Raw genomic sequence first — 25130 nt, 5'->3', positions numbered from 1 at the left:
GTCTTGTACAGAGAGAGAGATGGGAATGAGTGAGGGAGAGGGGGAGAGTACAGATTTCACCCTTGTGTTCCAGCTAGCACTGCTCAAAGACAACTTGTCTGGAGGAGACTACAGCTTTGTGAAATCTCAGTGAAGACACTGTGCTCAATTAATTCATCTTCCTTGCCGCATACTCTTGGACTAATAGAGTTTAAAAATAGGAAGAGCTGCTTGGGGGCAGTGGGGACTGGCGTACGATGCAGAAGAAACGCACTCACTCCAAGCTGCAAAACAGTGAGTCTGGCAAGAAAAGGCAGCACAAGCCTGCAGGGGGACTGAAAAGCCTTGTGAGACCAGCCGGGTGGAATAAGAGCTCTCTCTCTTAAAATCCCAGCCCTTGCAGGGTCACTAAGAGAGGAGAGATAGACAGAGAGAGAGAAAGTGGGAGAATGGCAATAGAGAATGACAAGGAGTGGAGATGGAAAAAGAGGGGGGGGAGGGGGGTTGAGAGAGAGCGAGATGGAGGAAGAGAGCAGGAGAGGGAGAGGTGTGGGAAGAGAGAAGGAGAGATGTTGGAAGAGAGAGGGAGAGGCAGACACGGAAATGGAGATGAATGTGAGCAAAGAGTTGAAGTAAAGGGAAGAGATAAAAGAAAAGCAAAAAAGAAAGGCAAACTGGCATGGGAGACTGCAACATAGAGCGCGGAGAGAGAGACGGAGACGCAGGAAGCTAAATATCTTGGGGGAACAGAGAATGGAAAAGAAAGAGAGAAACAGGAACAGAAGAGGAGAAATAGAAAGAGACAAGTGAGAGGAAAAAGAGAGAGAGGGCAGGTGAGACCAAGACGAGATAAGTCTGAAGAAGGGTCTCGACTGGAAACGTCGCCCATTCCTTCTCTCCATTGATGCTGCCTCACCCGCTGAGTATCTCCAGCATTTTGCGTTTACCCAAGACAGAGATGACAGGTATGGAGCAATATGGGGAGTCTGAGATACTAACAGAGAAAAAATTAGACACAGAAGAGGAGCAGATGAGGGGCAGGGGCAGAAACCCAGAACAGTGATGGAGTGAGTGAGAGAGAGAGATGGAGAAACACAGAGGTGATGCAAGCAGCGCTGAACACGTTGAGATAGATTGAGCTTGACAGCACATCGGGCAACAACAACCCATAGAGAATAAATGAATTCAACCAAACAATTTAAAGATGTGTGGAAAACATTAATTGCAGGAAGCTTCAGGCCTTCTCTTTTGAACAACCAAACACCGCATCATGAAGCATTGCCCCCGCCCACAGTGTGACACTCCCTCACAACCCCCCCCCTCCCCACTGCAGTGTGGTGGTCCCTCACCCACCCACAGTGAGACACACCTTCACTGCCCTCCCCTACAGTGTGATGGTCCCTCACCCCACTCCCCCCCCCCCCACAGTGTGACACACCCTCACTGCCCCCCCCCCTTCAGTGTGCTGGCCCCACACCCCCCCCCCCCCCCCCCCCCCCACACAGTGAGACACACCTTCACTGCCCTCCCCTACAGTGTGGTGGTCCCTCACCCCCCCACAGTGTGACACACCTTCACTGCCCTCCCCTACAGTGTGGTGGTCCCTCACCCCACTCCCCCCCCCCCAACCCACCCCCATTGTGTGGCGCTCCCTCACCCCCCCTCCCACAGTGTGACACACCCTCACTGCCCCCCTCCCCCCTGCAGTGTGATGGTCCCTCACCCAGAGAGTGGTGAATCTGTGGAATTCTCTGCCACAGAAGGTAGTTGAGGCCAGTTCATTGGCTATATTTAAGAGGGAGTTAGATGTGGCCCTTGTGGCTAAAGGGATCAGGGGGTATGGATAGAAGGCAGGTACAGGATACTGAGTTGGATGATCAGCCATGATCATACTGAATGGCGGTGCAGGCTTGAAGGGCCGAATGGCCTACTCCTGCACCTATTTTCTATGTTTCTATGTATGTTAACCCTCCATTCCTTTCCCGTCCATACCTATCCAATTTATTTTTAAATGATACTAGACCAAGTGCAGACCCGTTGGGTCTGCTCCCCCAACGCAGCCGTTCCCTACCCGTGGCCCCCACGGGAGAAGTGGTCCTCCAACTCAAGCAGCTCAGGAATCAGCAGTGCGGCTGTTTTTAAATGGCATATTTGAGGCGAGATGCGGGAGCCAGCAGCCGTTATGGTCGCTGGCCAGTAGGAGGCGACAAAATGAGTGAGGGGGAGGGGGGGGGGGGGGGGGGAAGAAGGATTTGAATAAAAAAAGTGTACATAAACACAACAAAATTTAATGAGTGGATACTTGGAATGAAAAGTGAAATCTCTACCGAAATGGAAAAAATCAGGGCGTTTCTGGGTCGGGTGTTGGCGTAGCAACGAATCAAAGGCTGGCAGCCACAAGTCAGGCAGAAACACACACAGCCAGCCGGCAGCCACACAGTTTTATATATATATATAGATATAGATAGATATAGATAGATATAGAAAATCGAACCTGCCTCTACCACTTCCACTGGAAGCTCATTCCACACAGCTACCATTCTCCGAGTAAAGAAGTTCCCCTTCATGTTACCCCTAAACCTCTGTCCCTTAATTCTCAAATCATGTCCTCTTGTTTGAATCTTCCCTAGTCTCTATGGAAAAAGCTTATCCACGTCAACTCTGTCTATCCCTCTCATCATTTTAAAGACCTCTGCGCTTGAAAGAATAAAGACCTAACTTGTTCAACCTTTCTCTGTAACTTAGTTTCTGAAACCAAGGCAACATTCTAGTAAATCTCCTCTGTACTCTCTCTATTTTGTTGACATCTTTCCTATAATTTGGCAACCAAAATTGTACCCCATACTCCAGAATTGGCCTTGTACAATTTTACCATTACATCCCAACTTCTATACTAAATGCTCTGATTTATAAAGGCCAGCATACCAAAAGTTTTCTTTACCACCCTATCTACATGAGATTCCACCTTCAGGGAACTATGCACAGTTATTCCTAGATCCCTCTGTTTAACTGCATTCCTCAATTCCCTACCATTTACCATGTACGTCATCAGTTGTTCATCAGTCACTGAAAGTAAGCGTGCATGTACAGCAGTTAATGAAGAAAGCTAATGGCATGTTGGCCTTCATAACAAGAGAAGTAGAGAATAGGAACAAAGAGGTCCTTCTGCAGTTGTACAGGGCCTGGGTGAGACCACACCTGGAGTATTATGCACAGTTTTGACTCCAAATTTGAGAAAGGACATTCTTGCTATTGAGGGAGTGTAGCGTAGGTTCACAAGGTTAATTCCCGGGATGGCGGGACTGTTATATGTTGAAAGAATGGAGCGACTGGGCTTGTATACACTGGAATTTAGAAGGATAAGAGGGGATCTTATTGAAACATAAGATTATTGAGGGATTGGACATGCTAGAGGTAGGAAACATGTTCCCGATGTTGGGGGAGTCCAGAACCGGAGGCCACAGTTTAGGAATAAGGGGTAGGCTATTTAGAACAGAGATGAGGAAAAACTTTTTCACCCAGAGAGTTGTGAATCTGTGGAATTCTCTGCTTTAGAAGGCAGTGGAGGCCAATTCTCTGGATGCTTTCAAGAGAGAGTTAGATTGGGCTCTTAAAGATAGGGATATGGGGAGAAAGCAGTCAAGGGATATGAGGAGAAAGCAGGAACGGGGTACTGATTGTGGATGATCAGCCATGATCTCAGTGAATGGAAGTGTTGGTTCAAAGGGCCGAATGGCCTACTCCTGCAACCATTGTCTAGGGGAGAACGTGCAAACTCCGTACAGACAGCCCCCATGGTTAGGATTGAACACGTGTGTCTGGCGCTGTAAGGTAGCTGTACGCTGTGCCACCGTGCCACTCCAGGGGTGGTGGTTGAAGCAAATACATTAGTGGCATTTGGGAGAATTTTGGATAGGCAAATGGATGTGCAGGAAATGGAGGGTTATGAGTTATGTGTAAGTAGGTAAGTGTGATGGTCTTTGCATCATGTTTGGCATGAATATTGCTGTACTGTTCCATGTAAAATTGGCTTCATTGATGGAAGCAGAGGGTGGTGGTAGAAGGTGGGTTTTCGGACTGTGACTAGAGGATGCATCAGGGATCATGTTGGGCCCATTGGTGTTTATGCTTTATATCAATGATTTGGATGAGAATGTACAAGGCATGATTAGAAAATTGCAGATGACATGAAAGTGGTCTCATTGAGTGAAGATGATTATCAAAAATGACGGCAGTATCTTTGGATGATCTGGTCCTGGGCTGAGGAATGGCTCATGGAGTTTCATGCAGACAAGTGCATTTTGGGAAGTCAAACCAGAGCAGGACCCTCGCAGGGAAGGGCAGGGCCCTGGGGAGTGTTGTCGAGCAGAGCGATCTAGGAGTACAGGTACATCCTTTCCTGAAAATTGTGTGACAGGTAGATAGGGTTGACAGAAGGCTTATGGTATAGACATTTTGTTAGGGCTTTATGTTGTGGTTAATTTATGAGAATATTGCCAGAACTTGAGGACCTGAGCTCTACGGAATGCTTGTGTAAGCTCAAACTATATTCACTGCAGTGCAGGAGGCTGAGGGGTGGTCTTATAGAGGTGTATAAAATCATGAGGGGAATAGATAGGGTGAATGCACAGTATTTTACCCAGGATAGGGAAATTTTAAAAGTGGACAGTTTTAACGTGAGAAAATTTAATACATAAAACATAGACAATGCAAAGTTTGTGCCGAACGTGGTGCCAAATAAAATTGATTTCATCTGCCTGTATATGATTCATATCCCTGCATTTCCATGTGCCTATCTAAAAGCTTCTTGAAAGCGACTATTGTATCTGCCTCTACCACTATCCCAGGCAAAATGCTCTAGGCCCCTACCACTCTCTGTGTATAATAAACCTGCCCTGCTTATCGCCATTAAACTTCACCCTCTCTCATTGTAGCTATGCCCTCTAATGTTGAACATTTCCACCCTGGGGATACTGTTTACCCCATCTATGATTCTAATAATTGTATATATTTCTATCAAGACTCCCGCCAACCTCTGACATTCTAGAGAAAACAATCCAAGTCTATCCAAACGGTAGCTGAAACCCTCCAATCCAGGCAGCATTCTGGTAAATCTCTGCATCCTCTCCAAAGCCACATTTTTCCTGTAATGAAGCGATCAGAACTACACATAATACTCCAAATATTATAGGCGTTATTGGTTATAAGGATGGTAATTTTTGGCCAGCGATGTAAGAGGTTGAATGGAGGGGCATCTTAAGTAACATTTTTGAGTCCATTATTAAGGATCAAGTTTCTGAGTACATGATAATAGGCAGAAGTCAGCATGGTTTTGTGAATGGGAGAAATTGCCTCACAAATCTGTTGGAATTCTTCAAGAAAGTAAATAAATAGCAGGATAGACATAGTATCCTATGGATGTTGTGGGTGTCAGTGGACGTTGTTTATCTAGATTTTCAGAAGGCTTTTGACAATGTGCCGTACATGTGGATGCTAAAAAAGTTGAGAGCCCAAGGTATTAGAGGGAAGATAATGGCATGGATAGCAGGATGCTGATGGCAAAGGATAGGGATAAAGGGGGTTTAATCTGGTTGGCTACCAGTGGTGTTCTGCAGGGGTCAGTGTTGGGGCTGCTATTCCACATTGTATATCAATGCTTTGAATGATGGAATTGATGGCTTTGTGGCCAAGTTTGCGGATGATACGAAGATACAGTAGGTGGAGGGCAGGTAGTAGAGAGGAAGCAGGGAGTCTGCAGAAATATTTTTTTTATAATTAAAAAAATTAGGCAGACACGAATTATTGATTGGGGACGATCAGCCATGATCATAATAAATGGTGGTGCTGGCTCGAAAGGTCAAATGGCCTCCTCCTGCATCTATCTTCTATGTTTCTATGTTACAGGTTGTGAGAGTGGGCTGAGAAGTGGCAGATGGAATACAGCGTAGCAATGTGTGGTCATGCACTTCAGTAATATGAATAAATGTATAGACTATTTTCAAAATGGGAAGAGGATTCAAAAATCAGAGGTGCAGATGGATGGGAGTGCTGGTGCAGGAATCCCAAAAGGCTAATTTGCAAGTTGAATCGGTAGTAAGAAAGGCAAATGCAATGCTGGTGTTCAAGAGGACTAGAATATATAAATAGGGATGTAATGCTGAGGCTTTATAAGGCACAGGTCAGAACGCATTTGGAGTATTGTGAGCAGTATTGGGTCCTATATCTGAGGAGCGATGTTTATCAGAATGATCCTGGGGATGATCGGGTTAATATATGACTAGTGTTTGAAGGCGCCGTGCCTGTATTTACTGGAGTTTACAAAGATGAAGATGGATCATTGAAACTTACAGAATAGTGAAAAGCCTGGATAGAGTAGATGTGGAGATGATGTTTCCACTAGTGGGAGAGTGTAGCACCAGAGGTCACAGCCTCAGAATAAGAAAGGAGATGAGAAGAGGTTTATTTAGTCACAGAATGGTGAATCTGTGGAATCCATTGCTCCAGATGGCTGTGGAGGCCGTTCTTGGATATTTTTAAAGTGGAGATTGACAGGTTCTTGATTAGGAAGGGTGTCAAAGGTTATGGGAGAAGGCGGGAGAGGGGCTGAGAGGGAAAGATAGATCAGCCATTATTAAATGGCAGAGTAGACTTGATGGGCCTAATTATGTTCCCATGACCATTATGAACTTACCATAAATGGGGTGGATATGTTGGATAGTCTCAGTACTGTCCTCAGGATAGGGGATTCTAAAACTAGAGGACATGGGGAAAGATTTAGAAGGGATCTGAGGGGCGTTCTTTCACACAGAGAGTAGTAGGTTTGTGAAACAAACTTCCAAAGGCACAACATTTAAAGACACTTGGATGGCAAAGGTTTAGAGGAAATTGGGGCAAATACAAGAGGGCAGAATGTGACGGCAGTACTCAGAGTGGACAACCTGCTGAGATATTATGGGCTGAGCTCAAAAATATGGTTATTATGGTTCAGGCACCCAATAGCCAGTTGGAGACAGAGGATCAAATCAAACAGATCATGGAAGGAAGTAATGATGTAGTGAGTGATTAACTTCCTCAGAATTGGCTGGGATTTACTCAGGGCAAGAAGATTTAGATGCAGCAGAAATGGTTTGGTATGTCCAAGATGGTTTCTTTAAATAGTAAGTGGATAGTCCGAGTCGAAGTGGGGCCATACTGGATCTTGTATTGGGAAACGAACGTGGCCGGGTGAATGGTGTTAGTGTGGAAGAGCATTTTGGAGATAGTGATCACAACTCCATAAGTTTTAAGATTATTTTGAGCAGGGGTAGGCCTGGATGTTGGGGAAGGTACTTAATTGGGGCAAGGAAGATTACAATGTCGCTCGGCAGAAGCTAGGGAAGGTGGATTGGGAGCAGTTGTTATTGGGCAAGTTCACAGATACATGTGGGAGTCATTTAAAGGTCAGCTGATCAAAAGATGATCTTATTGAGTTGTTTAAGAAAAGGAATGAAAGGAATAGATCGAGTCTTTTACCCAGAGTAGGGGAATTGGGAACCAGAGGACATAGGTTTAAGGTGAAGGGGAGAAAGATTTAATAGGAACCAGAGCGGCAATCATTTTACACTAAGGGTGGTAGGTGTATGGAATGAGCTGCCAGAGGTGGTAGTTGAGGCAGGTACTATCACAAAATGTAATTATTTAGACAGGTACATGGATAGGATATCTCTAGAGGGATATGGGCCAAACGCAGGCAGGTGGGACTAGTGTACTTGGGGCATGTTGTTCGGCGTGGGTAGGTTGGGCCGAAGGGTGTGTTTCCATGCTGTGTGACTCTATGCCTCTCTACGACTCTATAATTGAGTTTTTTTGATGAAGGTAGGGCTGTGGATGTTGCATACGTGGATTTTCCGAAGGCATTTGATAAGGTCCCTTATGCTAGGCTAATAATGAAGATTAAGACGCACGGGATTTATGATGACTTGCTCGTATATATTCAGCCAGGCTGGAGGTCTGTGACCAGTGGAGTTCCGCAGAGAACTGTGCTAGGACTTCTGCTGTTTATTAAATATATAAATGATCTGGAGGTAAATGTTGATGGATCGGTGAGCAAATTTGCTCATTACATCAAAATTGAAGGAATTGAAAACAGCGAGGAAAACTGTCAGAAGATATTGCAGGATATGGATCAGCTGTCGAAATGGGCAGAGAAATGGCAGATAGAGTTGAACCCAAGCAAGTGTGAGGTGTTGCACTTTGGATATTTTGTCAGGGCAAAATATACAGTTAATGGCAAGACCCTTAACAACATTGATTTGCAGAGGGCCCTTGATATCAAAATTCATAGCTCACTGATGGTGGCAGCACAAGTAGATAGGGTGGTAAACAAAGCATATGGTATGCTTGCCTTCATTGCTAGAGGCATTAAATGTCATCAGGATGTCATAATGCAGCTATCAGGCTTTGGTTAAGCCGAATTACATGGAGTTCTGCTTACCCTAATACAAAAAGGATGTGGGGGCTTTGGTGACAGTGCAGAGGAGATTTATCAGAATGCTGCCTGGATTAGAGGGGTTCAGCTATAAAAAGCTAATAAACATTGATACTTTTCTCTGCAATGTTGAAGGTTGAGCGGAGAATTGATAGCATATAAAATTATGACAATAGACAATAGGTGCACGAGTAGGCCATTCGGCCCCTCGAGCCAGCACTGCCATTCACTGTGATCATGGCTGATCATCCACAATCAGTACCCGGTTCCTGCCTTCTCCCCATATCCCTTATTTGCTATCTTTATGAGCTCTATCTAACTCTCTCTTGAAAGCATCCCTTGAGAGAATTGGCATCCGCTGCCTTCTGAGGCAGAGAATTCCACAGATTCACAACTCTCTGGGTGAAAAGGTTTTTTTCTCATCTCTGTTCGAAATGGCCTACCCCTTATTCTTTAACTATGGCCCCTGGTTCTGGACTCCCCCAACATCAGGAACATGTTTGCTGCCTCTAGCATGTCCAATTCCTTAATAATCTTAAATATTTCAATAAGATATCCTCTCATCCTTCTAAATTCCAGTGTATACAAGCCCAGTCACTCCATTCTATCAACATATGACAGTCCCGCCATCCCGGGAATTAACCTCGTGAACCTATGCTGCACTCCCTCAATAGCAAGAATATCCTTCCTCATATTTGGAGACCAAAACATAGAAACATAGAAACTCAAGTTCAAGTGAGTTTATTGTCATGTGTCCCTGTATAGGACAATGAAATTCTTGCTTTGCTTAAGCACACAGAAAATAGTAGGCATTTACTACAAAACAGATAAATGTGTCCATATACCATGATATAAATATATACACACATGAATAAATAAACTGGTAAAGTACAAATAACAGAAAGTGGTTATTAATAATCAGAGTTTTGTCCGAGCCAGGTTTAATAGCCTGATGGCTGTGGGGAAGTAGCTATTCCTGAACCTGGTTGTTGCAGTCTTCAGGCTCCTGTACCTTCTACCTGAAGGTAGCAGGGAGATGAGTGTGTGGCCAGGATGGTGTGTGTCTTTGATGATACTGCCAGCCTTTTTGATGCAGCGACTGCGATAAATCCCCTCGATGGAAGGAAGGTCAGAGCCGATGATGGACTGGGCAGTGTTTACTACTTTTTGTAGTCTTTTCCTCTCCAGGGCGCTCAAATTGCCGAACCAAGCCACGATGCAACCGGTCAGTATGCTCTCGACTGTGCACCTGTAGAAGTTAGAGAGAGTCTTCCTTGACAATCCGACTCTCCGTAATCTTCCCAGGAAGTAGAGGCGCTGATGAGCTTTTTTGATAATTGCGTTAGTGTTCTCGGACCAGGAAAGATCTTCAGAGATGTGTACGCCCAGGAATTTGAAGTTCTTGACCCTTTCAACTATCGACCCGTTGATATAAATGGGGCTGTGGGTCCCCCTTCTACTCCTTCCAAAGTCCACAATCAGTTCCTTGGTTTTGCTGGTGTTGAGGGCCAGGTTATTGCGCTGGCACCATATGGACAGTTGCTCGATCTCTCTTCTGTATTCCGACTCATCCCCATCAGTGATACGCCCCACAATAGTGGTGTCGTCAGCGAACTTGATGATAGAGTTTGCACTGTGGTTCGCTACGCAGTCATGGGTATAGAGTGAGTACAGCAGGGGGCTGAGCACGCAGCCTTGAGGTGCTCCCGTGCTGATTGTTATCGAGGCTGACACATTTCCACCAATACGAACAGACTGTGGTCTGTGGATGAGGAAGTCGAGGATCCAGTTGCAGAGGGATGCGCAGAGACCCAGTTCTGCGAGTTTGGTAACCAGTTTGGAGGGGATGATTGTGTTAAATGCCGAGCTGTAATCAATGAATAACAGCCTGACATATGAGTTTTTGTTGTCCAAGTGGTCCAGTGCGGAGTGGGGGGCCAGCGAGATCGCATCTACCGTTGATCTGTTGTGGCAGTACGTGAACTGCAGTGGGTCCAGGTTTTTGTCGAGGTAGGAGTTGATTTGCTCCATGATCAACCTCTCAAAGCACTTCATCACCACAGGCATTAGTGCCACTGGTCGATAGTCATTGAGGCACGTCACCTTACTCTTCTTGGGCACCGGTATAATTGATGCCCTTTTAAAGCAGGTGGGGACATCAGACCTCAGAAGTGAGAGGTTGAAAATGTCCATAAAAACTCCCGCCAGTTGGTCCGCACAGGTTTTTAGAACACGACCGGGTATACCATCAGGAACAGGTGCTTTTCGGGGGTTCACCCCTCTGAAGGATTTCCTGACATCGGCCTCTGTGACTGAGACTGAAATGCCATCACAGCGAATGGGGGATCGGGAAGGCACATCAGTATTCTCCCTGTCAAAGCGTGCGTAAAACGCATTGAGCTCGTCAGGGAGCGATGTTACACCGACATTCGAGCTGCCTCCTACTGCACACCATACTCCAGGTGTGGTCTCACCATGGCCCTGTACAACTGCAGAAGGATCTCTTTGCTCCTATACTCAACTACTCTTATGAAGGCCAACGTGCCATTAGCTTTCTTCACTGCGTGCTGTACATGCATGCTTACTCTCAGTGACTGATCAACAAGGACACCCAGATCTCATTGTAATCCCCTTTTCCCAAATTGACACCATTCAGATAATAATCTGCCTAACTATTGTTGCCACCAAAGTGGATAACCTCACATTAATCAACATAAAACTGCATCTGCCATGCATCTGCCGACTCACCTAACCTGTCCAAGTCACCCTGCATCCTCATAGCATCCTCCTCACAGTTCACACTGCCACCCAGCTTTGTGTCATCTGCAAATTTGTTAATGTTACTTTTAATCCCTTCATCTAAATCATTAATATATATTGTAAATAGCTGCAGTCCCAGTACCGAGCTTTGTAGTACCCCACTAGTCACTGCCCGCCATTCTGAAAGGGACGTGTTAATCCCTACTCTTCGTTTCCTGTCTGCCAACCAATTTTCTATCCATGTCAGCACTCTACCTCCAATACCATGTGCTCTAATTTTGCCCACTAATCACCTATGTGGGACCTTATCAAAGGCTTTCTGAAAGTCCAGGTACACTACATCCACTGGCTGGCTCTCTCTTGTCCATTTTCCAGGTTACCTCCTCAAAAAATTCCAGAAGATTAGTCAAGCATGATTTCCCCTTCGTAAATCCATGCTGACATGGACCGATCCTGTTACTGCTATCCAAATGTGCCGCTATTTCATCTTTTATAATTGACTCCAGCAACTTCCCCACCACCGATGTCAGGCTAACAGGTCTATAATTGCATGTTTTCTCTCCCGCCTTTCTTAAAAAGTGGGATAACATTACCTACCCTCCAATCCACAGGAACTGATCCTGAATCTATAGAACATTGGGAAATTATCACGAATGCGTCCACAATTTCTAGAGCCACTTCCATAAGTACCCTGGGATGCAGACCATCAGGCCCTGGGAATTTATCAGCCTTCAGTCCCATCAGCCTAATGTGAATATCCTTCATTTCCTCCCTCACCCGAGGTCCTCTGGCCACTGGTACATCTGGGAGATTGTTTGTGTCTTCCTTGGTGAAGAGAGATCTAAAGTACTCTTTCACCTCGTCTGCCATTTCCTTGTTCCCCATAATAAATTCACGTGTTTCTGTCTTCAAGTTTTGTCATAACTATTATTTTCCTTTTCACATACCTAAACAAGCTTTTACTATGCTCCATTATATTCTTGGTGAGCTAACCTTCATACCTTTCCTCCCCGTATTGCCTTATTAGTTATCTTTAGGTGCTCTTTAAACATTACCCAATCCTCTGGCTTCCCGCTCATCTTTGCTATGTTATACTTCTTCTCATTTATTTTTATACTGTCCCTGACTTCCTTTGTCAGCCACGGTCGCCTCTTACTCCCCTTAGAATCTTTCTTCCTCTTTGGAATGAACTGATCCTATATTATTCCCACAAATACCTGCCATTGTTGTTCCACTGTCATCCCTGCTGGGGTCTCTTTCCAGTCAACTTTGGCCAGCTCCGCCCTCATGGCTCCATAGCCCCCTTTGCTCAACTGTAATACTGACACTTCCGATTTTCCCTTCTCCCTCTCAAATTGTAGATTAAAACTTATCATATTATGGTCACTACCTCCTAATGGCTCCTTTACCTCAAGTTCCCTTATTAAATCCAGTTCATTACACAACACTAAATCCAGATTGTCTTCTCCCTGGTAGGCTCCACTACACGTTGCTCTGAGAATCCATCTCGGAGGCACTCCACAAACTCCCTTTCTTGGGGCCCAGTACTAACCTGATTTTCCCAGTCTACCTGCATGTTGAAATCTCCCATAACAACCGTAGCAATACCTTTACGACATGCCAATTTTAACTCTTGATTCAACTTGCACCCTATATCCAGGCTACTATTTGGGGGCCTGTAGATAACTCACATTAGGGTATTTTTACCTTTACAATTCCTCAGTTCTATCCATACTGACTCTACATCTCCTGATTCTATGTCACCCTCGCAATTTCATTCCTCAGCAACAGAGCTACCCCACCCCCTCTGCCCACCTGTCTGTCTTTTCAATAGAATGTATACCTTGAATATTCAGTTCCCAGCCCTGGCCCTCTTGCAGCCATGTCTCTGTAATTCCCACAACATCATACTTGCCAATTTCTAACTGAGCCTCAAGCTCATCCACTTTATTTCTCACATTTCGTGCATTCATATATAATACTCTCCTGTCCCTTCCTGAGCTTTCTGCCCCGTTAATTCTGGTGTCTTTCTTAACTTTTCCAATACTCTCTTTCCCTTTAACTCCATCCATGTATTTCCAATTTGTCTCCTCCCCCCCCACTATTTAGTTAAAACCCACCCATGCAGCAGTGGCAAACCTGTCTGCCAGAATGCTGGTCCCCCCCCCCCCCCACCCCGCCCCGCCTGTTCCTGCCCTCACCAGCATGAGGAACTGGAAGCAAACCGGAGGTCCTGCTTTTCAGCCTTCTTCCGAGTTCTCTGAAGTCACGCTGCAGAATGCATTTTCTCTTCTTCCCAACGTCATTTGTGCCGAGATGTACTACCACTTCCTGCTCACCTTCACCTTTGTGGATGCCCTGTAATCGGTCAGTGACGTCCAAGATCCTGGCACCAGGGAAGCAAATCACCATCATTGATCCCGCCCGTTGCCGCAGAAACCCCTGTCTGTACCTCTCACGATGGAGTCCCCGATTACCACGGTTCTTCTTGACGTCTATCTCTTCGGCTTTGATCTTTGATCTTTGGCTTTGAGTGGCGTTGATTGAGTAGACAGTCAATACCCTTTCCCCCAGGGTGGAAATGTTCTGCATTAGACAGCTTAGCTATAAGGGGAGAGGAGGAAAGTTTCATGTGTGGGGCAAATTTTTTTTACACAGAGTTGTGGGGGCCTGGATCGCAATGCCAGGGATGGTGGTGGAAGCAGATACAGTAGTGAAGTTTACCAGGTTTTAGACAGGCACATGGAAGTGCAAGGAATGGGGGTTCATGTTCCCACACACTTCCCTAACCCTGTTACACCCTTCATTGAGTCATACAGCATGTTCGTTATCCATTCCTACCCGTGGATGATATACAGGCAGATGGGATCAGTTTAACTTTGTATCCTATCTGGCACAAACATTGTGACCAAAAGGGCCCGGTCCTGTGCTGTACTGTCTATGTTTTATGTTCTAAATGGGACTAACACAGTTCGGCATGGATGAGTTTGTCTACTGGGCCTGTGTCCATGCCATGTGACTCAATTACTCCATAAAGGACTTGTCCTGAATCAGGCAGCTTTTGTTGTTTCCACAGCGAGTGGATCACGGATCACGGAGCAGCCACAGGATCAGGTGGTGGTGGCTGGAGACAGTGCCCTCCTCTCCTGCGCTGTATTCAACTACTCCGGTATTGTCCAATGGACCAAGGATGGACTGGCACTTGGAATGGGGAACGGACTTCCAGGTAAACACTTCTGAAGTTCAAGATATGACAAGATGATGTAAAGGGGTCTATACTCTGTGTCTAACCCATGCCCTCAGAGTGTGTGAAGGGACATTATTCAGGGAGCATCACCCTGTGACAGGTCAGTGCAGAGGAAGCTTCACGGTATCCAACCTGGAGATTTGTAATAGGACAGGGTGGAGGGAGCTTTACTCTGTCTAACTCATGCTCTGCTGCAAATTCCCACACCTGATCTGACAATCCCTGGAAGGAATTTGGATATTTCAGTGAGATCACCTCTTGTCCTTCTGAACTCCAGAGACTTCCGGGTCAGCTTCCCCAATGGTCCTGGGCACACCACCCCCGCTCTCCATCCCAGGAGACAATCAGTGAGCCTTCCTTGTGCTCTGTCCATTGCAAGTAAATCCTCCCTCAGGTGGGGAGCCCAGACCTGTCCACGATATCGCAGGACCGCGGTCTCGCCGCGCCGCGGATAACTGGAGCAAGACGTCTCTACTCCTGGCCTGTGCTGCCTGTTTTGCAGCGTGGCCTCGGTATCGGATTGTGGGCGACACGGAAAAAGGGGAACACAATCTGCAGATCCAGGAGGCGGAGCTGTCGGATGATGCTGTCTATGAGTGCCAAGCTACAGGAGTCGCCCTCAGGTCTGACACAGCAACATTGACTGTGCTGGGTAAGTAACTCACTGGCCCGACTCCCGCTCCTCGTACACAACTGGATATCCCTCCCCACCCCGGCACCTGTCCTCCCCACCCCGGCACCTGCCCTCTCCAGCCCCCACCCCCGTCTCACCACACCACACTTGATAAATCTCTATTCCCGTGACTGTTGACCGCACCAGCCCCACACCATTTCTGTAACCCTCTGACCCCGACAGCCCTCCCTGCCTCTGGAACCATGTTGAGCCCCACACCTCGTCCTTCTCAATAACCACCTCTGACCCCTATATGCCTCCGTATCTCTGTAATCCCGTTGTCCTGACATCTCTTCCTATCTCTGTAATTCCCAGCTCCCACAACTCTCGCTATGTCAGAGACATTCCTGCTCCTCCACTTCCCTATCTCGATTGTAATCATGTATTGTGTTTCTGCTGACTGGTTAGCATGCAACAAAAAGCTTTTCACTGTACCTCGATACACATGACAATAAACTAAACTGAAATTCTGTAACGCCCTTCAACCCTACACCTGTCCCCAGCTCTGTAATCTCTTGTACCTACACCTCTCTCTATCTGTAATGTCCTTCAGCACCAATGCTACTTTATTATCAGATCTAGCGAGGTAGAGTGACATTTTTTTTTACATACATTTAGTGAAGTATTACTTTGCATAAGCACATCTTAGATTTAGTACAATTGTATGAGAATGGTATGAGAACGAGACAGAATACAAGAGTTGTCAGGGTGGGCGCCATTTTCAAGTCCAATTTGTTATGAGTGCAGAGTTCTTAACCTCATCATAAAGGCCTGTTGTCCTGTTGCAGGGCCAGCCTGGCCAAGTCAAATTGCTGGTGTTCTCCACCACTGCGTGCCACTGCAGGTCGTGTCGGGTCCACCTGCTCGGCCTCTTGGAGTGGTACCCGATCCAGTCAAGCCCGAGGCGGGTGCAGGGCCTCCAGCAGCCCACTCTACCGTCGAGCTGCACTGCACTGCCTCCCGCAACCGGTCCACTTACCGGCCCTTTGTTCTTTGCATCAACCGCTGCTGCCATCTTGAATATCTCACCCCCATCTGTGGCCCTCGGGGGTGAGCAGGGCAGGGTTCGACCGCTTGCCCCTTGTAGACGGCATTCCTGGCACGGCAGCAGGCAAGCCAGGACTACTGCCGGGAGATAGACGCGACACCATGGTCGCTATTCCTGTAACGCACCCTGGGCACCACACCCCTCCCTATATCCATAATCCCCTCATATTCCCACACACTTCCCTATCCCTGTTACACCCTTCATTGAGTCATACAGCATGTTCCTTGTCCATTCCAACCCATGTCTCATCCTGCGCTTGTCCTAGTTGTCTGTGTTTTGCCTCTTGTGCATGTAACTGTCCAGGTGATTTTCAATCTTCCCCATTACACTCGGCTCCACAGATTGTTCTCGCAATTCATTCCATGTACTCACCACTCAGTGAAGTATTTACCGCTCAGGTCACTTTTACATATTTCTCTTTCATGTTCAGCCTCTAGTGCTGGACATCCCTACCTTGGGAAGAATACTGAACATGCATTTCATTTATACCTCTCACAATATTATACACTTCTATAAGGTTACTCTTCAGTCTCCTGTGCTCCAAGGGAAAATGTGCCAGCCTATCAAGCCTCTCTTTGCAACTTGACCACCTTGCCATTCAAATGGTTGTTGTGGATGACAAACTACAGTGTATACGGCATCCAATTCCAGTGGTCTACCACTGGTCACAGGTCGCTAATCAGAGGAGCAACCTCCACTAATACCCTCTCATTTTTTTTCCACAAAGCCAATTGTGAATCCAGTTTGCAGCTTACTGTGGATTTCCTGTGATCTAACCTTTAGGACTGTCCAATATTTAGGATCTTGTGAACATCGTTGCTAAAGTAGATGTTCAGTAAACAACACCCAGTGTCCCACTTTATTCAATCGTCTTGCTGACCTCTTCAAAAGACACAATCAAATTAGTGAAATGATTTCACATGCACAGAGTCTATGCCTAATCAGTATCTGCCTATGCAATTACTGGTGGATCCTGCTCCTCAGAATTCCTTGCAATAACATTCCCATCAAGGACATCAGGCTCACCAGCTTGTGGTTCCGTAGCTTGTCATTGCAGACCTTCGTAAATAAAGGCACAACATTAGCCACCATCCAGTCTTCCGGTAGCTCAGCTAAAGGTGATACAGATATCTCTTCCAGGGCACCAGCACCTTCCTCCCCAGCTTCCCACGATGTCCAAGGAACCACTTGCTCTGGCACAGAATTTCTATCCATGTTCATCATCTTTGAGATTGCGAGCAACTCATTTTCTTGCAATTCAGATATGGCTGAACACATCACGACTCGTCTCCCTCGATTAATTTACATCCACGATCTTCTTAGTCATAGAGTGATACAGTGTGGAAACAGGCCCTTCGGCCCAACTTGCCGACACCAGCCAACAATGTCCCAGCTCCACTAGCCTGCGCTTGGTCCATATCCCTCCAAACCTGTCCTATCCTTGTACCTGTCCAACTGTCTCTGAAATGATGGGATAGTCCCAGCCTCAACTACCTCCTCTGGCAGCTTGTTCCATACACCCACCACCCTTTCTGTGAAAAAGCTACCCCTCAGATTCCTATTAAATCTTTTCCCCTTCACCTTGAACCTATGTCCTCTGGCCCTCGATTCCCCTACCCTGCGCAAGTGTATCTACCCAATCTATTCCTCTCATGATTTTGCACACCTCTATAAGATCTCCCCTTATCCTCCTGCGTCCCATGGAATAGAAGCCCAGCCTACTCAACCTCTCCCTATAGCTCAAACCTGGTAACATCCTCGTAAATGTTTTCTGAACACTTCTTTTGGGGGAGGTGGGACCTGTACAGAAAGGATGGGTTGCACTTGAACCCGAGGGGGACCAATATCCTGGCGGGGAAATTTGCAAAGGCCACTGGGGAGACTTTAAACTAGAATGGTTGGGGCGAGGGACTCAAATAGAGAAAGCTATTAGACAGAATGGGAGGCAGGAAGCAGAAAAGGGAAGCACTCGGACACAAGAGGAGAAAGAAAAAAAAGGAAATAAACAAAGAATAAGAGGCAGGGGGTTTCTTAAATGTGCATATTTTAATGCTAGGAACATTGTAAGAAAGGTGGATGAGCTTAGAGTCTGGATAGACACCTGGAAGTATGATGTTGTGGCGATCAGTGAAACATGGTTGCAGGAGGGCTGTGATTGGAAACTAAATATTCCAGGATTTCGTTGCTTCAGGTGTGATAGAATTGGAGGGGCAAGAGGTGGAGGTGTTGCATTGCTAGTCAGGGAAGATATTACAGCAGTGCTTTGGCAGGATAGATTGGAGGGCTCATCTAGGGAGGCTATTTGGGTGGAACTGAGAAGTGGGAAAGGTGTAGCAACACTTATAGGGGTGTATTATAGACCGCCAAATGGGGATCGAGAATTGGAAGAGCAAATATGTAAGGAGATAGCAGATATTAGTAGTAAGCACAAGGTAGTGATTGTGGGAGATTTCAACTTTCCACACATAGACTGGGAAACACATTCTGTAAATGGGCTGGATGGTTTGGAGTTTGTAAAATGTGTGCAGGATAGTTTTTTTGCAGCAATACATAGAGGTACCTACTAGAGGAGGGGCAGTGCTGGACCTCCTGTTAGGAAATGAGACAGGACAGGTGGCGGAGGTATGCGTTGGGGAGCACTTCGGGTCCAGTGATCACAATACCATTGGTTTCAATTGTTGAAATAGTTTAATTTCAAAGAGAGGGTCAGAACTGGACCTAGGGTTGAAATTTTTGATTGGAGAAAGGCTAACTTTGATGAGATGCGAGATGATTTAAAAGGAGTGGACTGGGACATTTTGTTTTATGGGAAGGATGTAGAAGAGAAATGGAGGACATTTAAAGGGGAAATTTTAAGAGTACAGAATCTTTATGTTCCTGTTCAGTTAAAAGGAAACAGTAAAAATTGGAAAGAGCCCTGGTTTTCAAGGGAAATTGGACATCTTGTTCGGAAAAAGAGAGAGATCTACAATAATTATAGGCAGCATGAAGTAAATGAGGTGCTTGTGGAGTATAAGGAATGTAAAAAGAATCTTAAGAAAGAAATTAGAAAAGCTAAAAGAAGATATGAGGTTGCTTTGGCAAGTAAGGTGAAAGTAAATCCAAAGGGTTTCTACAGCTATATTAATAACAAAAGGATAACGAGGGATAAAATTGATCCATTGGAGAGACAGAGTGGACAGCTATCTGCAGAGCCAAAAGAGATGGGGGAGATATTGAACAATTTATTTTCTTCGGTATTCACCAAGGAGAAGGATATTGAATTATGTGAGGTAAGGGAAACTAGTAGAGTAGCTATGGATACTATGAGTTTCAAAGTAAAAGAAGTACTGACACTTTTGAAAAATATAAAAGTGGATAGGTCTCCAGGTCCTGACAGGATATTCCATAGGACATTGAGGGAAGTTAGTATAGAAATAGCAGGGGCTATGACAGAAATATTTCAAATGTCATTAGAAACGGGAATAGTCCCCGAGGATTGGCGTACTGCGCATGTTGTTCCATTGTTTAAAAAGGGTTCTAAGAGTAAACCTAGCAATTATAGACCTATTAGTTTGACTTCAGTGGTGGGCAAATTAATGGAAAAGATACTTAGAGATAATATATATAAGCATCTGGATAAACAGGGTCTGATTAGGAACAGTCAACATGGATTTGTGCCTGGAAGGTCATGTTTGACTAATCTTCTTGAATTTTTTGAAGAGGTTACTAGGGAAATTGACGAGGGTAAAGCAGTGGATGTTGTCTATATGGACTTTAGTAAGGCCTTTGACAAGGTTCCTCATGGAAGGTTGGTTAAGAAGGTTCAACTGTTGGGTATAAATGCAGGAGTAGCAAGATGGATTCAAGAGTGGCTGAATGGGAGAAGCCAGAGGGTAATGGTGGATGGCTGTTTGTCGGGTTGGAGGCAGGTGACTAGTGGGGTGCCTCAGGGATCTGTGTTGGGTCCTTTGTTGTTTGTCATGTACATCAATGATCTGGATGAAGGTGTGGTAAATTGGATTAGTAAGTATGCAGATGATACCAAGATAGGGGGTGTTGTGGATAATGAAGAGGATTTCCAAAGTCTACAGAATGATTTAGGCCATTTGGAAGAATGGGCTGAAAGATGGCAGATGGAGTTTAATGCTGATAAATGTGAGGTGCTACATCTTGGCAGGACAAATCAAAATAGGACGTACATGGTAAATGGTAGGGAATTGAAGAATACAGTTGATCTGGGAATAACCGTGCATAGTTCCTTGAAGGTGGAATCTCATATAGATAGGGTGGTAAAGAAAGCTTTTGGTATGCTAGCCTTTATAAATCAGAGCATTGAGTATAGAAGCTGGGATGTAATGTTAAAATTGTACAAGGCATTGGTGAGACCAAATCTGGAGTATGGTGTACAATTTTGGTCGCCCAATTATAGGAAGGATGTCAACAAAATAGAGTACAGAGGAGATTTACTAGAATGTTGCCTGGGTTTCAACAACTAAGTTACAGAGAAAGGTTGAATAAGTTAGGTCTTTATTCTCTGGAGCGCAGAAGGTTAAGGGGGGTCTTTAAAATGATGAGAGGGATAGACAGAGTTGATGTGATCAAGCTTTTCCCTTTGAGAATAGGAAAGATTCAAACAAGAGGACATGACTTCAGAATTAAGGGACAGAAGTTTAGGGGTAACATGAGGGGGAACTTCTTTACTCAGAGCGTGGTAGCGGTGTGGAATGAGCTTCCAGTAGAAGTGGTGGAGGCAGGTTCGTTGGTATCATTTAAAAATAAATTGGATAGGCATATGGATGAGAAGGGAATGGAGGGTTATGGTATGAGTGCAGGCAGGTGGGACTAAGGGAAAAAAGTTGTTCGGCACGGACTTGTAGGGCCGAGATGGCCTGTTTCCGTGCTGTAATTGTTATATGTTATATGTTTCAAGATTGACAATATCATTTAACATGGCGCCCAGAACTGAACGCAATATTCTAAATGCCGTCTCACCAATGTCTTGTACAACTGCAACATGACCTCCTAACTTCTATACTCAATACTCTGACTGATGAAGGCCAAAATTCCAAAAGCTTTTTTGACCACCTTATCTACTTGTGACTCGACTTTCAAGGAACTAAGCACCTGTACTCCGAGATCCCTCTGCTCTAGAACACTATCTTGAGACCTACCATTTACAGTGTAGGTCCTGCCCTTGTTCAACATCCCTGATGGCATCCATACAAAAACCTTCCGTGTGTTTCCCAATCAGAAGCCTTGGATGAACTTTGAGATCCGCACTCTTCTGAAGACCAGACACTGGGCATTCATGTCTGATGATACAGTGGTCTACAAGAAGTCCAGATACGACCTTGGTAAGGCCATCAAAAAGGTCAAAAGGGACGTGCTCCAAGCTGGAGGATGAGATGGATGTCCCCGTCCCCTACTACAACAACCTTATTTGACCTGCAGTTGTCTGCAATCTCCTGGCATATTTGTTCTTCGAATTCCCGTTGACTATTCAGGGGTCTGTAGTACACCTCCAACAAGGTGACCACCCTTGTTCCTTAGCTCCACCCTCACTAGACAAAGCGTCCGTAATGTCACCTCTGATCACTGCCGTGATATCCTCCTTAAACAACAATGCAACCCCCCCCCCCCTCCTCTTTTTCATCACTACTGTCTCCCCTGAAGCTCCTGTACCCCGGAACTTGAGCTGCCAGTCCTGCCCCTCCGTTAACTAGTATTCAGTCATGGTTACAATGTTCCAGTCGCTTGTATCTATCCATGCCCTAAACTCACCTGCCTTACCCGTCAAGCCCCTTGCATTAAAATACATGCAGTTTAAACCAAGCCTATTCTGTCCACTAACCTTTCCCACAACACCCTCCATACCAACATCTAGCCTCTCATGTGCCTCTGTCCTGTACGAGACCCCCCCCCCCCCCTGAAAATCTAGTGTAAACCTTTCTGTGTTGCATCAGCAAACCTGCCCGCTAGGATGTGTAAGAAAGAACTGCAGATGCTGGTTTAAATCGAAGAAAGACACAACATGCTGGAATAACTCAGCGGGACAGGCAGCATCGCTGGAGAGTAGGAATGGGTGACGTTTCGGGTCGAGACCCTTCTTCTAACTGCTAGGATATTGGTCCCCCTCCAGTTAAGGTGCAACCTGTCCCTTTTGTACAGGTCACCCCTGCCCCAGAAGAGATCCCAATGATCCAGAAATCTAAATCCTTGCCCCCTACACCAACTCCTCAGCCACAAATTCATTTCCCCTATCTTCCTGTTCTTAACTTCACTAGCACGAGGTACTGGAAGCAATCCTGAGATCACTACCCTGGAGATCCTGCTTTTCAGTCTTTTATCCAGTTCTGTAAACTCATGTTACAGAACCTCCTTCCTCTTTCTACCTATATTATTTGTGCCAACATGCACAACAACCACCGGCTGCTCCCCCTCACGCTTGAGGATGCCGTACAGCCGCTCCGACACGTCCTGGACCCTTGCACCAGGGAGGCAACAACCATCCTGGAGTCTCGCTGCTGCCGCAGAATCTCCTGTCCACACCTCTGACTATCGTGTCCCCCACCACTACAACGGCTCTGCCTGACGTCACTCTTCCCCGTTGAGCCTCAGCACCAGGGTTGGAATCACAGCCCTGGCTGCCACTCAATCTTGTCATGTCGTCCGCTCCGACAGCTCCAAATAGGTTGTACCTGTTTTCAATAGGTACAGCCACCGGGGGTTCCTGCAGCCCATGTTTACTTCTCGTCCTCGTTGTCACCCACCTTCTCTCTTCTTGTATCCTCAGTGTGACAACCTCACTGCAGGTCTTGTCCAGGAAACGCTCGGTTTCCCGGATGGTCCTGAGCATCCAGTTGCTGCTCCAGTTCCCTAACACGGTCCTTCAGGAGCTGCACCTGGACACAATTTCCACAGGTGTAGTTGTCAGAGACACCAGCAGTGTCCCTGACTTTCCACATCCTGCAGGAGAGACACTGTAACAACTTGCCTGCCATTACTTCACTGGACAAAATCATGAATTACAAATGAGACACTCTCAGAGTTGAGTGAAACCTATTCCCTTCTCTGCTGCCTTTTTCTGCACTGTAATATGTCAACAGTTTAAATATCGGACACACGCAGAACCAATTCAAGTGTAGCCACCTTGCCAAAGACTCACACTTTACCTCAACAAGGCTACGCCTCTCGCCAAGCCCTACTTTTCTTTGCTGATCAATTAACAAATTTACTAATTAATTAATTTACCAATTAACTAATTTAGATTTGGCAGCCAATCCCCGCACTTGCTCCACTGCTGACCTTGAAGTTAGGTTTTGCAGGCTGGCTCAGCCTGTCCTACCCCACCCTACCCCACCCTACCCCACCCTACCCCACCCTACCCCACCCTACCCTACCCCACCCTACCCTACCCCACCCTACCCCACCCCACCCTACCCTACCCCACCCCACCCTACCCTACCCCACCCCACCCTACCCTACCCTACCCCACCCTACCCTACCCTACCCCACCCCACCCTACCCCACCCTACCCTACCCCACCCCACCCTACCCTACCCTACCCTACCCTACCCCACCCTACCCTACCCTACCCCACCCTATCCTACTCTACCCTACCCTACCCTACCCTACCCTACCTACCCCCCCCCCCCCCCTCCCCTACCCTCACCCCCCCCCTCCCCCCCCCCTCCCCCCCCCCTACCCTCCCCTCCCCCACCCTACCCTCCCCCCCCTCCCCTCCCCTACCCCCCCTACCCCTACCCTCCCCCTACCCCCCCCTCCCCCCCCTACCCTACCCTCCCCCCCCCTCCCCCCCCTCCCCCCCCCTACCCCCCCTACCCCCCCCCCCCCCCTCCCCCCCACCCTCCCCCCCCCCCCCTCCCCTCCCCCCCCCCCCCCTCCCCCCCCCTCCCCCTCCCCCCCCCCCCTCCCCCCACCCTACCCCCCCCCCCCCCCCCCCCTCCCCCCCCCCTCCGCCCCCCCCCCCCCCCCTCCCACCCCCCCCCCCCCCTCCCCCCCCTACCCCCCCCCCCCCCCCACCCCCCCTCCCCTCCCCCCCCCCCCCCCTCCCCCTCCCCCCCCCCCCTCCCCCCCCTCCCCCCTCCCCCCCCTCCCCCCCCCTCTCCCTCCCCCCCCTCCCCCCCCACCCCTCCCCCCCCCTACCCCCCCCCCCCCCCCCTCCCCCCCCCCCCTCCCCCCCTCCCCCCCTCCCCCCCCCTCCCCTCCCTCCGCCTCCCCCCCCCCTCCCCCCCTCCCCCCCCCTCCCCTCCCCCTCCCCCCCCTCCCCCCCCCCTCCCCCCCCCTCCCCCCCTCCCCTCCCCCCCCCCCTCTCCTCCCCTCCCCCCCGCTCCCCCCCCCCCCCCCCCCCCCCCCCCCCGCCCCTCCCCCCCCTCCCTCCCCCCTCCCCCCCCCCCCTCCCCCCCCCCCGCCCCCCTCCCCCCCCCCCCCCCCTCCCCCCTCCCCCCCCCCCCTCCCCCCTCCCCCCCCCCCCCCCCCCCCTCCCCTCCCTCCCCCGCCCCCCCACCCCCCCCCCCCTCCCCCCTTCCCCCCCCCCCCCCTACCCCCCCCCCCCCCCCTCCCCCCCCCCCCCCCCCCCACCCTACCCCCCTCCCTACCCTCCCCCCCCCCCCCTACCCCCCTCCCTACCCCACCCACCCTCCCCCCCCCCACCCCCCTCCCCCCCCCCCCACCCCCCCTACCCCCCCTCCCCCCCCCCCCTCCCCCCTACCCTCCCACCCCCCTACCCCCCCCTCCCCCCCCCTACCCCCCCCCCCGCCCCCTACCCCACCCCCCCCCCTACCCCCCCTACCCTACCCCCCCTACCCCACCCTACCCACCCCTACCCCCCCTACCCTACCCCCCCCCCCACCCTACCCCCCCCTACCCACCCCCCCCCCCTCCCCCCCACCCCCCCCCCCCCCCACCCCTCCCCCACCCCCCCCCCCCCCCACCCACCCCCCCCCCCCCCCCC

The 25130-nt window shown here is 48.3% G+C and overlaps 1 protein-coding gene across 1 annotated transcript in view; it reads left to right on the top strand.

Annotated features, from left to right (window-relative positions):
* kirrel1 (kirre like nephrin family adhesion molecule 1) overlaps positions 1 to 25130 on the top strand; it is a 162754-nt gene that overhangs the window by 24577 nt on the left and 113047 nt on the right. Inside the window, exons 2-3 of the mRNA XM_033042244.1 lie at positions 14283 to 14432; positions 14956 to 15105. Coding sequence (XP_032898135.1) covers positions 14283 to 14432; positions 14956 to 15105 — 300 coding nt within the window. The remainder of the gene's footprint in view (positions 1 to 14282; positions 14433 to 14955; positions 15106 to 25130) is intronic.

Source organism: Amblyraja radiata, chromosome 24 (assembly GCF_010909765.2).
Source record: "Amblyraja radiata isolate CabotCenter1 chromosome 24, sAmbRad1.1.pri, whole genome shotgun sequence".
Taxonomy (NCBI): domain Eukaryota; kingdom Metazoa; phylum Chordata; class Chondrichthyes; order Rajiformes; family Rajidae; genus Amblyraja; species Amblyraja radiata.
The sequence above is the reverse complement of the archived record's forward strand: the minus strand, read 5'-3'. Positions and strand labels throughout refer to the sequence as shown.